General features: G+C 43.2%; 1 protein-coding gene across 4 annotated transcripts; it reads left to right on the forward strand.

Annotated features, from left to right (window-relative positions):
* Positions 1-951: 951 nt before the first annotated feature.
* On the forward strand, positions 952-10,921 carry LOC108919213 (antizyme inhibitor 1-like). Of its 4 annotated transcripts, XR_001964900.1 has the most exons (13): positions 952-1,128; positions 2,881-3,003; positions 3,960-4,151; positions 4,494-4,667; positions 5,233-5,405; positions 5,663-5,791; positions 5,895-5,976; positions 6,074-6,148; positions 6,538-6,703; positions 7,037-7,152; positions 7,318-7,517; positions 7,612-8,505; positions 10,046-10,921. XR_001964900.1 is itself a non-coding variant. In XM_018727060.2 (12 exons), the coding sequence occupies exons 3-12, from the start codon at positions 4,050-4,052 to the stop codon at positions 7,685-7,687; spliced, it is 1,293 nt and encodes a 430-aa protein (XP_018582576.1). In that variant the 5' UTR covers positions 952-1,128; positions 2,881-3,003; positions 3,960-4,049; the 3' UTR covers positions 7,688-8,997. The 4 variants fall into 4 exon arrangements, 3 of the variants coding, with proteins under 3 accessions (XP_018582576.1, XP_018582577.1, XP_018582578.1); XM_018727060.2 differs by lacking the exon at positions 10,046-10,921 and having other exon boundaries at positions 7,612-8,997; XM_018727061.2 differs by lacking the exons at positions 952-1,128; positions 10,046-10,921 and adding an exon at positions 1,158-2,638 and having other exon boundaries at positions 7,612-8,997.
* Positions 10,922-13,854: the final 2,933 nt, after the last annotated feature.

Below are 13,854 nucleotides of genomic sequence, written 5' to 3' on the forward strand. Positions count from 1 at the left end.
ACAGTAATACAGAGCAAACTGTTCTGTGCCAGAGAAAAGAAGTACAAGCCTGCTTTCATATAATATTATATATAATAAGAGTGGAATTATTTCTAGGTAAATATGCATTCTTGGATTGACAATGCTCTGATAGTACAGTATAACAATTCTGAACCGTATGACAGGTGCAGATGTACTTTCTAGTTGTTGTTGCCCAGTACTGACACACACACACACACACACACACACATTTTCTGAACCGCTCGTCCCATACGGGGTCGCGGGGAACCGGAGCCTAACCCGGCAACACAGGGCATAAGGCCGGAGGGGGAGGGGACACACCCAGGACGGGACGCCAGTCCGCCGCAAGGCACCCCAAGCGGGACTCGAACCCCAGACCCACCGGAGAGCAGGACCCGGTCCAACCCACTGTGCCCCCCTCCCAGTACTGACACTGTATATTAATATTGTTTCAAGCTTAAGTGCAAGTACATCAACGAGGGCTACCACAGCAGGAGGGGGACTCAAACCAATAACCTTCCAATTGCAATACACTACAGAAGTCCAAACCGGGAGACTACCTACTGTTATTTTGTAAGAATAACAAAACTATCACTAACTTTAACCGTCACTATTAAAAGTATATAAAATATAAATTATTTGTTATTTTAACTGACTTTTAGAGCAATATGTGCAGCTTTAAGGCTGGATAAGACACTAGTGAAAGTGTAGTAGAAAGTAACGGGTGTTACTACGTAGTCAGACTGGCTGCTGGGAGCAGAGTGGAAACAAAGTACCCTGTGTGTATTTTATTTTCAATGACATCAGGAGGTGTTTATAATTTGGTCTCGAACGGAGAGATTCGTGGTGTGGAGTCGCGGGGGGTCGAGGCCCGGCCGGTGCCCTCCGCTTCCCTCGCAGTCATCACAGCAACCACAGCACAATTCCTCCCCCCCTCCACCCTCGCCCCCCCTTTCCTCAGCTACATGAGTGCGCGCAGCCGCCCGGCCAAGGAGAAGCGCTCGTCATCCGCTCTAAGTCTATGGCACAAACGGCCCGTTTTCTTTCCTTTGGAAGCCCCGAAACTCTTTAAAAATTCCGCCGAAAAACAGAAGACGATTTTCCAGCATACTAGCGCCGTCATCTCACGTAAGTGGAGCTCGGAGGATCGGAATGCTCGCGCGCTCGGCTGCAACATGGCGATCGCGCGCACCGACCCGTCACCGCGCATCCTGCGGTGCCGTACGGCAGAAATGCTCCGTTCTCGCGTCACCGTACGCGTTACTCCCGTGGACGTTACGTGAGCGCGCGGGGCCGGAGAAGAGACATGATAGATTGACCGTCGATCGGTAGACGGCGCGACAGTGAGTGATAGTTCATCACTCGGGGCTTCGGCTCAGTCAGTGTTGCCCAGCGCAGCACTGACTCCTCTCGCTTATTCATTCGTGTTCAACGCCCACCGCTCTAAAAAATGGCTTGTTGGTTTTTTTTCTAGCGTTTAAAACGAGTCAAGAGAGTATTTGTGTGTTTTGCGAAAGACGCTTCGTTTCGTGGTTTCCGTTCGTTGCGGGGCGCGATTTTTACCGCCAGAACCAGTTTGAATTCTGTACTGAACATTTCTCGTGTCATTCAGCTGGATTAGAGCTAACCCGTTAGAATCGCGCAGAGGAGTGTTATTTACACTGCGAGGAAATCCACATTCCGGTGAACTAGTAGAGAATGGAACACTATACGTTTTTAAACATTTTTCACATCCTCTACTAGAAGTGACTAAAAGTGACGAAGCGCTCGCGCCGCTGTGTGTCCACCTGACCAGGCTTAACCAGGTAGTCCCGCGTTCCTACTAGTCGCACTAATTCGTGATTTAACCGGCCACCGCCCACTATTTCCGTACAGCAATCTGAGCATTAAGTTACAGACAGTGTTAAACGGGTACATTTTTACCTCAGGTTTTCGCGAATATTGCTTATATTTGAAGGTAAAACGCAGTTGCTACTTAGCCCAGCTGACGCTGCATAGACTCATGACTCAGAGATGAAGTTCGCGGCGTTTGTATTTCACAAATCTAGTTTTTCGTCAAAAGGTTCAGTAGTTCGCTGCGCTAATGTAATGCGGACGTGGATTTTGAGAATAACTTCTCATTTTGTCCACTGAATATGAATTCAGTTGTCTAAAAACTGTGTATGAATTGAACTTAGAGAATATTTTAAAGCCGCTGCAGGAAATAAATACACACAGGGTACAGGACAGTGGAGTTCTTGTTTTTGGCTTCTGTTCGGGGTTATAACTTATAGATTTACACTAGTGCCCTCTATAGAGTCTATATTGTAAGATGTTGAGTTGTGCTGTGAAATTTTAGTTTAAAGTGACTTAATGCTGACGGTGTGCAATATAAATTTCCCCGGATTTTACTTCAGTCATTTACATCATGGCAAGGGTTCCTCATGGAAATGGGTCGGTTGGAGGACTTTACTGCGAAGGCCTCTTCAACGCTGGTATGAAACAAACATGGTGTCGTGTGGTGATGCTTCGCTGAGTACAGCGGGCCTGGTGAAGTCCAAGATGTACAGCAAACCACCCAATGTGCTCAAAGCTCCAAAACCCTGAACCACATCTCCACATGAATGTGAAATTATTGTGACGCCTTAAGTTCCAGCTGGTAAGGAAGCGTTCCACACTCTAGTCAGTTCCTGTAAAATCTTGAGTGAGGAGTTGGAATGAGCGCAGCGCTATAGAGGACAGTTCTACTACATGTGACAGGGCCACAGTACGTGAAAATGTGTCATTTCCACATGAGCACCACTCTGCGGTTGAGGGTTGTGTGTTTCTGCGATGCTTTGCCATGCTGCTCATCCCTTGTCCCGATTCTCCCCCCTCCGGGGCACACCACTCTCTGTGCAGTTGTATAACCGCTACCCAGAAGGCCTAGGGGCGTCCCTGTACCAAGAGCAGTTTGACTTCAACGCGGAGCCACCCTGGGATCCCAGCTGATACAGGGGCGGCGCCACCTCCTGACTCGTCCATGTGAGTAGAGCCTCCTGACTTGGCCGGCCCGTCGGCAGCAAGGGCGGCATAAATGTGGTCAATGTGGGATGAAACACAAATTTTTAAGTTTCCACATTCCTAGAAAAGATGGGTCTCATGAACACCGAAGTGGGTATGACTAGTATGTCACTTGCTGAGGTGCAGGTTTGCCTCCTTCCAAGCATTGAACAGTTGTGTAGTTTGGGAAATGCCCTGTATAATTTGTATGTTATATAACTATTTAGTTTACAGTGGGTCTTCTCTTAACATTTTTTAATCATAAGCCTTAACACATGCATTACACAAAAAATGATTGGACACTGCCCTGACAATCATGAAGACCAAACTAAAACCTTGCTATGAGGGCTTAGAAACAGAAACAAAAAAAAAAAAGTGAAAGCCTTTAAAGTATCATTCTCACCCCATGAGTTCCAGCTGTATGTTTGGCTTGTGTCTACGTTTTGGACTTCTTGTACATGATCTCATCTTCCCTGCACACCTCTGAAAACGTCATTTCACAAATGAACAAACTAACATTTGTGGAAATGTTAGCCCTACTCTCTGAAGCAGAAAAAAAAATGGTAGGAGGGTATCAGGATTTGTCTATCATGTGTTTTATGCACCTACTTGAATGATGATCCTCGGTGCAGCAAGTGGTAGGTAACAAACTAGGTTTGCTTGAGTCACATGTCTGCAGCTATGTCTCCTCCTCTTAATGTAATGCATAAATTGTACTTTTACTGAGATGTACGTCGCTTTGGACAAAAGCGTCTGCTAAATGAAAAAATGTAAAATGTTTAATACAGTAAGTATATTAGTACTTCTCCACATGCCTGCCGTGTGTTTGCCGTAGTTTTCGTCTGATTGCGGATCCAGTGTTTCACAGCGCAAAAAGGCCACTTGCTCATATGTTCTGCGTGATATAAACTTCACTTTTCCTTTTTTTCCCCCCACAGTTTGTTGCATATTCCTGGGATCCCAAGGGCTTAGTCCTTTCTTTGATTTGACTGTCTGCTTTATGATCGGATTTGCGGAATACGGTTGAGATGAAAGGACTTCTTGATGAACAAAACATCACTGTTGAACTTCTGGAGGGAGGCACAACTCTTGGAGATGTCATTGATAAGCATATTTACGAGCAAGTGCTGGTAAGAGCTGGAGTACACAAGGCAAATGCATAGGCAATACACCTGTTTTACTACACTGATGGAAGTCAGTGGTGTGCAGCCATACTCAGAGGTGTTCAGTTTTCTTCATCCTCCAAAACTATATTTGGCCAGCATGTGTGGAGAATTTTGTTTTTGTTAGTGTGAACACTCCATAGGATTCTTACAGTAAGACATTGCAGTAAATTTTTGGTCCATTTAGGCCCTAGTTTTATTTCAGTCAATTTGTACTCCTTCAAAAATACACTTGTAAAAGAGTTGCTGTCATGCGCACCTGTCTGTTAGCTTTTATTTTAGAAAGTGTGGGCGTGTTTGGGTCAACAGGCTGAAAAGAGTGCATTTCTTGTGGCCAACCTTGGGGTCCTGATGCAGCAGCATGTTGTCTGGCAGTCTTACATGGCACCCATGCGCCCATTCTACCCTGTCAAATGCAACAGTGACCCAGCTGTCATTGGGGTCCTGGCTGCCCTCGGAACTGGCTTCATCTGCACCAGCAAAGTAAGTTCTTTGACCCGGGACTGTGTGCGTATGATTCTTTTCGTCTGCGTGCACCACAGTCCACATTTTAAGTGCAACATATATACTGGGAATGAATTGCCTGTCTGAATTAATGTTTCCTATTTGTGATCACGTTTATTCATGCTGTTCTGTTTTTTTTTTTTTTTTTTGTGTATCATCTTGGCAGAGCTAGAAACTTAGGCTTAACTGGATCTTTATATCATTGCAAATAAAAAGGAATCCTTTTTGTATGGTTACCTTATGTATTGAACTTTGACTACTTACACACTTCTGTGAAAGGACAAAGCAGGTCTGTATTGCAAGTCATCCTGGACCTCAGTTTAGTCATGCACAGACCTGCCTCCTTAACAATGCATTTGCCTTCGCTGGTTTTACCAAGAAGAAATTCCAGTACTGCATATTAGCTTGTGAAGGAAAGTACTTGTTTGAAATAGTGATTGGATCATTTGCTATATTGACTCTCAGTAACTGTTCCAGAACTAGCATGCATTGCAACTGTGTTTGTGAATGCTGTAAGACAGTGTCTTGTGTTCCCTCATGTCAGACTGAGCTAACGCTTGTGCTGGGCTTCGGCATCGCTCCTGGGGACATCATCTTTGCCGGCGGCTGCAAGCAGCTCTCCCACATAAAGTATGCAGCCAAGAGTGGTGTCAAACTCTTTGTGTGTGACAATGAAGTGGAGCTGTGCAAGATAGCACGCTGTCACCCAGGCGCCAGGTAAGTACCTGTGCAAAGCCAAGGTAGTTGGCAGGTGGGGAAGTGCGACTTAGAATGCCTCAACACATTTGAGATGCAAATGTTTACCTTGGGGGGCCTCCTAAAAGATTTATACACATGAAGTTGAATGTATGTTGTGTTCCCCAAGTGTGCTTCCTGGGAAGTAGCTTTGAGGAATTGCTTGTATTTTTAATGAAGATGCACACCGTGTTCATGCCAAATGTGAGAGGAGCCTGACCCCCTTTACACATCATCAGGTTGCTACTGGAGGTGGCCACTGCTTCCGAGGATCAGGAAACCAGCATGGCCCCCGGCTGCTCACTCAAGGCCTGCAGGCACCTGCTGGAGTGTGCAAAGGAGCTGGACATGCAGGTGGTGGGCATCAGGTGAGTGCTCCCCACTGCTGCTGCCATCTTTTTTTTTTTTTTTTTTAATTGATGATTTGTTTTTCTTATCTCCTTCTAAAGCTCGTGCAACGTTTTATCCCAGGTTCCAGGTACCTTCCTCCTGCAGGGACTTCCAGGCCTATTCCCATGCAGTAGCAGACGCCCAATCTGTGTTCGACATGGGGGTGAGCGACAGGCAGAACAGTAGTCGGAGCGCAGGATGAACCCTTCAGTCCTCCGGTATTTCCAGGATCAGACCTTTAACAGTGGTTCTTCTTGAAGGTGGAGTTTGGCTTCAATATGAGGATTCTGGATATCGGCAGTGGATTCAGTGGATCGGAGTCCCATCTGAAACAGGTATCGTCACCACACTGACTAACATGCGAAACACAATAGGTGAACTGAAAGATGAAACTGCTTCGCTTCAGCCTAATACCATAGTTCTGTCACAAATAGGGTGTAAATAATGACCCACAGAAGGATTGTGAGGATCTCAAATGGTTCGTACCATCTAAACTTGCTTAGACATTGTCTACTGTAAAGCCTGTGACAAACACACTTTTGGTACCACTTGATTTGTCTTACAAAAATGATTTGACTGCATCACCTTTTGTTTTGAGTCTAGACGCATGTGTAGCATTTTCTCATGTTTCCATTATTTCAAACATGTTTATAGTTCCAGTGGTTTTGCTGAGTCCTGATGTACCACTTGAAATGCTCCAGTTCCTACTGCACTTTGTGTGTAGGTCCAGTCTGTCCTTGGGCCACTGCTGAAGGCTTCCTTTCCGGACCTCCCTGGAGTAGATGTCATTGCAGAGCCTGGGAGTTTCTACGTGTCCTCAGCATTCACCCTGGTGGTCAACATCGTTGCCAAGAAGGCAACTATCCGAGATGGCTGTGACCATTTTCAAGGTACATTTTTTGACTGCATATGTCAATGAGTCCTTATTAGAGAATGTCATGTTTTATCTCCAAGCTGCTTTTTGTCTATAAGTGATATTTGAGGGCAGCAGGCAACATGAGTGGTTAGAGCTGCTTTCTTTCACTTGAAGACCCGAGTTTTAATCCTGCAACCTGCTATAGTACCCTTGAGCAAGATACTTGATCTTAATTTGCTCCAGCAACAGTTGCCCAGCTGTTTAAATGGGGAGCATGTCACCAGTAGGTAACACTTTAAATTGCTTTGGAGAAGAAAAGCATAAGCTAAGGGAACAATTACCTGACATTTGTATGGGTGCCCCACAGATGTTTTGTCCCTGGATAATGAGCCAGAGTTCCTGTACTACATGAATGATGGAGTCTATGGGTCCTTCGCCAACAGACTGCTGGACAGAACCATCCCGGCCCCTTCAGTCCACAAGGTAATCGTATGGGCACTAATGGTAGGCATCCCATCTGCTGTAGGGTAAGACAGTTCATAGCACAAAAATCTTACTTTGTGTTATTGTCACTGTTTGCTCAGTCTCACATGCAGCTGAGGCTTGGGTTTTGAGGGGGTTCTCGGTCTGTCTCCCATTCTTTTCTAGAAGGTCTTGACAGTGGAAGAGCCTGTATTTGCAAGCAGCTTGTGGGGAACCACCAGTGATGAGCTGGAGCAGGTGGTGGAGCGCTGCTTGCTCCCAGAACTCAGTGTGGGCGACTGGCTAGTCTTCAGCAACATGGGGGTTCATGACCTGGGGGGCTTACAGCAACCACCTGTCCACTACATCAGCTTTGCTGATCAATGGTAAGGCGTTGCTTCTGTGATTGTTCAGCGTGCTGTTAAAGGAAATAAAACTGAATTTTCATCTTTTCCACTGATGTTTGAATTAATGTTTTAGGTCCAAAGTGCAGGAGGCTGGGATTAGTTGTAACTGCAGCCTGAAGAACTGCTTGATGATTCCACGCTGCTCATAGCTGCCCAGTGAACCGGAATATCTGCTTGCCTGTACAACATTCCAAGGCCTGATTTTGCACCAGCCTTAAAACTCTGTTCCGCAGAAATGAGAAATTGGTGTTAATATTTGCTTTAGTGGTTTGAGAGAAAAGCAAAACTTAGTTTTTAGACCCACCCCACCAACCCACACAAAACAGATTGGTATTTTTAAGTCCTACAGTATGCAACAAAATGGACAAGTCATTCTGCTTCTGGGTTTTCTGAACCCTGCTTTAGTTTAGTTTTCCTAATCATGTGCATTCATAAATGTAGATTTACTAAACTGGAGATTCTATGGTGACCATTGATATGGCTGAAGAATTAGATTTGGATTTAAATATTTACAAAATGTCAGTTTGTATTCATCTGTCATTTGAAAGTTGGTCTGAAATTAATTTTCTGCCACGTCAAACTAATCACAACACCGTAAATCAGGTTGTTTGTAGAATTTGGTTGCACAAAACTTTGAAGACTGTTCAGGAGAGGAAAAAAGGAGCGTGTACAGTGTTTGACAGTGATTGAATGTGTATCGGATCATTTTTAAAGCAGTGCTCTCACTAGGCATGACATGAACTTGACTTTGGACTGGAAGATCTTGGCTTGTCTGCACACAGGGGTTTTTTGTTTTCAGACTGGGTAATAGCACCATGCTTCTATGGACACTGTCTCTCTGCTGCCCACCACCATGCACTGCCTGCACCCAGGATCTTCTCAAGTTGGCTGAGAGGCAGTGCAGCAGGAAGTCACCCTTAAGTCTGTGTCATCCTACAGGGCGGAGCCAACAGGAGCAATAAACCCTGTGAGAATGCTTCTCCCAGGGGTGGGCTCACAGTTTGTGTGTGTGTGTGTGTGTGTGTATTTCTATGTGACTTTGCTATACTTCACATCTTCTGTTAAGATTCAGTTTCAGAAAATATTAACAATCTAACAAACTAATTTTGCCAAGGAACAAATCTTTTTCTTTTGACTGTAATATGCTAAAGGACTGAACTGGGTTAATTGACATTTATATGCTGGTTTTTCTCTAATTTATTAATGTAGAACCAGTGGTCTTGTTTGTAATTCAGTCAGGTGAGTTCTGTATAGGATATGAGACCAGAATGTGGTGGTTCTGATTGCTCAGTTTGTGTTTCCAGTGAAAGACATTTGAGTGGTTTGCTTGGGTTTAGCATGTTGTGTTGAGTCCTGTTCCCGAGTCATTCTCAGTGTCCCTGTATGAGTCCTGGTGACCCTCTAGTCCAAGTTCACTGCCTTCTAAACGTAAAATTGTACAAATTCATTTGTGTTAATAAACAGCAATGTTTACTAAGTTGTCTAAATTAACAATGTGTGGTTCTCTTTTTTTTTTTTTTTTTTTGGCCAAACTAAAATGTAAAGTCACCATAAGTATTTAAAATTCAGCCTATAACCTAATTTAAAGCTCTGCTGATATTTTTAAAATGTGCATGCAGGTTCATAGTGGCTGTTGTAGCTTTGTGATCTATTAGAGCTGACTTTCTCAGCCCAGTGCATGTTAGCAGTTGTATCTCTTTAATAATGCTTGAGCTGTTGATTGAAATGGAAAGTGAAGATGGTTGTCTAACTTGGTTTTGTTTATTCATATATATATAATATAGTGTGTGTGTGTGTGTGTGTGAGAAGTAATGCTTAATCAGTCACTTAAATTAACTGCTTTACACTTTAAGCACCATGCAACATTTGAGAAACTAGTGTATTACAGAGTAGTATTAATAGATTCAAATGATATTTAAGTTAATGTGTAATGCCAGAATTAGATATGCACTAATTTTTTTATGGTTGTAGTCTTGGAACATTTTAAGCTATTTTGACATGAAAACACCAGAAAGCTCTACAACTTAAATGGGCCATAATTGTTTAAAAATAATTTAAATAGGTCATTAATTGTGCCAAGAAATAAAAATACTGAATATTTTACCAAATAATGTTTTACATTTTAGATGCTGGTCCTAATTTACAGTGTGATAGTTAATAAGCAGACAGTGAAATGAGGTATTGGAAATCTTTTTGTTCAATGTGCCATTTAGTGCACCAAATCCATTTGAAATAGAAAGTGATGTTTGCTAGGTGATAGGGTGACATGACCAGGTTGCACTGGTATTTGCTTTAACAGAGAACTGTCAAGTTCAGATGCAGTGGTATGGCTGCAAATAAACTAGTAAATCAAATTTTCCCCCGATCCCAAGATATTCTCGCTCCAAGCATGTTTAATTTCCATTAGTGTTTGGAAACTCGCATCTGCTTGCCAGCTTGGTACATCACACTGCAAAGTCTATTATGTATTGGAATTCAGCCTATGTATGTCCTTTCTCTACCTTTAGTTTCCTGAGGCCCTGCAAGGAGCCCACTGACTATCCACTACCCACCCAAGTTCAGGAACAGGTACTAGCAGCTTGTCTTCAGGGCAACAAGTTACTCAGAATCCTGGTAAAAGCTGTTTTCGAGCACCACCAGATGAATACGAGTGTGTAATAGTGTGATAATTATCTGAGGTTTGTTTCAAACTGGACAGTGACAGAGTCCAGCACCCTGTGAGATGTATGGAAATGGCACAGTCCTTCTGAACCTTCACACAACCGATCGGGGCGAAAGCCAGGATAATGGGACCGGAGTGTGTGTCTGAGTGTCTTTGGGTGTGTTTGCTGAGTGTGAGGAAAGTATGTGTCAGGTTGAAACTGGCATAAACTAGTTTCTAAACAGATATGTGTAATGAATGGTATGTGGGGATGTGAGTGATTAGAGTATTATTACAGACCAGAAACTGTATGTGCTGTCCTGTCAACCATAAAAAGGCAGGTCACCTCTAGAAGGACAGGCAACTGTGGCTATTGTTTTTCAGTAGTACTTGGAACTTTAATTCATCAGAAGTTGGATGATTTAATCAATTGCCTGCCCCAAGAATATTTCAGTACTGTAAGAGCCACCTTTGGGCTTTAGTAACGCATCACCTTACACTTTTTAATGTGAAACAATGAAGGTTCAGTGCTTCACGCTAAATGCAACATTGTTTTGTTCATTGGTAAAATTCTGCAGTTTTGCGGTGAAAATTCTCAGACGTAACAACGGCTGTGTTCAGTCGGTTTTTATTTCTTATACAGTGTGAAAAATTCATTGATTATGTAAGACACCAAAGTCTGCAGCAAAACGGGAATGTGTGTTTTTCTGCATTAGAAGAGGTTTCTAATAAAAATTCAAATGCCCCCATACCACTTCTTTCTTCTCCTTTTCCTAAAGATTTGCACTACTGAAGTGACCTCAGAATGTACTGGGCTGCTCTTTAAATAGCTGGAGTGAGTCAAAGGGGACAGGCTCCATGACAGCAGCGACTGGAGCTGTGTTTGCCTAGTTACTTTTGCACATTTCCTCCAAAAGTCACCCAGCAGTGACAGAAGCTGAAGATAGCAGACAGAAATTTTACCTGGAATGTCCATAACGGGTACAGTGTGAAGTTGTTTGTCCGCTGTCCAATTTTCTCTTTTTACAGCTTTTTGACATGAAATCAAATCCTGGAATCATTGGGAACAAGGCTACAGCTAGTGGGGTAAACCCTGGACCCAATGCCTGTTCATTGCAGTGACACAGGTGTTGTTTTTTTTTCACGTCCTTCGTGTGGAAGATAATGACATGTGGAAAATAATTACCCCTTCAGTCCATAAGTGGTTGCCCTGAAATCTGGAAAAGTAAACTTTTTCACAGCGCTAAAATCAGGAGTGAAATGTTTTTTAGAGTATTGTTTCACTGTTCTCAAATGATTCCGAAGACTAAGATTTTATTTAAAAAATGTGCAGCGGCACTGAAATAAAGATGAAATTACTGTGAGGAAAAAGATCTGTCCAGTCTGCCTTAGTGTTTGATCCCACCGCTCCAACAGCCTTTAAATATAATTGTAAACTGCCCCCTACTGGTTACAGGGTGCAAAAATAGTTTTCAAACTAGAGACCTAATTTTTGATCACCTTCCCCCTGACCTATTTTAAAAATTGTTACTTTTTAAATGCTGAAATCTGAGTCTTATGCATAGCACAACTGAAATGGAAATGCTGACATGATTATGTATTTATACTGGGTGGGGCAGCAGGTGGTTTAGTGGTTACAGCTGTCACTTTCCATTCAAAAGACCCAAATTCCTGCTCTTCCTGTAGCACCCTTGATTGACATACTTTTCCACTAAAATTTACCCACCCCTATAAATGATTAAATAATTGTAACTCTGTATTCAAACCTACCATTGTAAGTCACCTTGTAAAAAAGAGTGTCCATTCGCTGACAGTTAATAAACAGGGTGGTGCGGTCACACAGCAGGTAGTGCTGCCACCTCACAGTGCTTGGGCTGTTCGGGGGTAGGTTTGAGTCCAGCTCAGCTTGTGTGGTGTCTGCATGTTCTCACTGCATTTGCCCAGGTTTCCTCCCACACTCCAAAGACATGGCGATCAGGTGAATGGGTGACTCTAAATTGCCCCCAGTGTGTCCATGTGTTACTACCCTCTGCTGGACTGGAATCTCCTAGCCTTGCGCCTAGCAATTCCAGGATAGGTGCCAAACCCCTGCGACCCTGATTAGGACAAGCAGTCGACAAAATGAGCGAATAAGAAACACGAAACGGAAAAAAGGAAATAACTTGTTTGTTCCTCTTGCTCGGCATATGGTTTCATCCAAAAAAGACAATTTTGAATACCCCTTTGTTCAGTTTCATTCACTGAAACACCTCAGTACCTTCTTCGAGGGTACGGTAGCAGAGCTCTTCATTAGAGCTGAACTAGCCACAGATAGAACCCCACATCACGAACCACTACGCTGCCTGCTGCTGTCGGTCATCCCAGGATTCAATGCTTTTTGGAAGGTTATTTGCATATACAAAATTCGTTTAGTCTATAAGCGAGTGCTACACACCCTTCCATTGAGGTTTGCATCAGTGCTTGCAAATACCAACATACAAAACATAATGAGAAATATCATAATAGGCAACTGCGATTTTAATATTCTTGCCCAGAATAATCCATCCATGCATGAAAGGATGCCTTTGTTGTGGGCTTGAAGAATTTCAGACTGGTATGTGTGAAAGATGGGTTTTCAATAATTAAAAAGGGACGCAGGGAACAATATGGTACGGTCTGATAACTGGTCTGATGATCGGCCAGGATCTTTTAAAGAGAATTACCAGCCTGTCGGATCCACATGCCAACAGTGGGCATGAGGTGGGCCCAAGTGTGACGCTGGCTTTCACAAGTCGGGGAGGGGGGTGAGCACGGTTCTTCTTGCGCCGTTGGATTCAAATAACGGCTTCATAAGCTGGGGGATGGGGCAGCAGTCAGCGGCTTAGGATGTGCATCATGTACGACAGTTTCTCGCAGCTGCTGAGCTCCAGGCTCCAGTCTGTCTCTAAATTCCTTTGGAGCCGACTTCTTACGAGATCAAACAAGATGAAACAGCGGGATGCTGCGAGTCTCCGAAAGCACTTGCTCTGTAGATGGCATGCTCCACCTCCAAGCACATCCCACGCAGCCGTGTCTGTCATCTAAACAAAGACAACAGATGTTTGTTGATGCTCGTGGCAGGATGGAAAGCCTGCTGGTACACAGTTGCAGAGATGAATAAGAATTTCTCCATACTTTGAAATAACCATTTCAGATTACTTTAATGTCTATCGCAGAACAAAATGAAACAAAAAAGAAAAAAATCAACGTGGCTATGAAGAATGGATAATATGCAGTAACAATCTTAATTTTGGGGTAGTCAATCTGCTTAATGAAAAACAGTAATAATTCATCCCAGAGGCTTGGAAGACTAAAACAGTTGTGGCAGCTGTTAGACCAAAAACAATGATCACTTTTATGAATAATTCTCTGGGGTAATTCCAGGCCGTGGGTCTCATAACAACCAGACGAGTACTATTTGTATATGTGTGCGTATGTGTAATTTACAGGTCATATCCAGAAATCTGCCAGTGAATGTGTTGCATCTGCATTTTAAAATTTTTCTTTCTTTTTTTCAGTTTTAATTTTCTTCTTTTTTATTTTTTTAATCATTATCACACTTTGCCATATCTGTGGAATTTGTTGACACTCTTATTTAAACACACTCATTTTGACCCTGGATGGATTACTCCTTTTTATCTGGAATTCATGGAAACC

Source organism: Scleropages formosus, chromosome 23 (assembly GCF_900964775.1).
Source record: "Scleropages formosus chromosome 23, fSclFor1.1, whole genome shotgun sequence".
NCBI lineage: Eukaryota > Metazoa > Chordata > Actinopteri > Osteoglossiformes > Osteoglossidae > Scleropages > Scleropages formosus.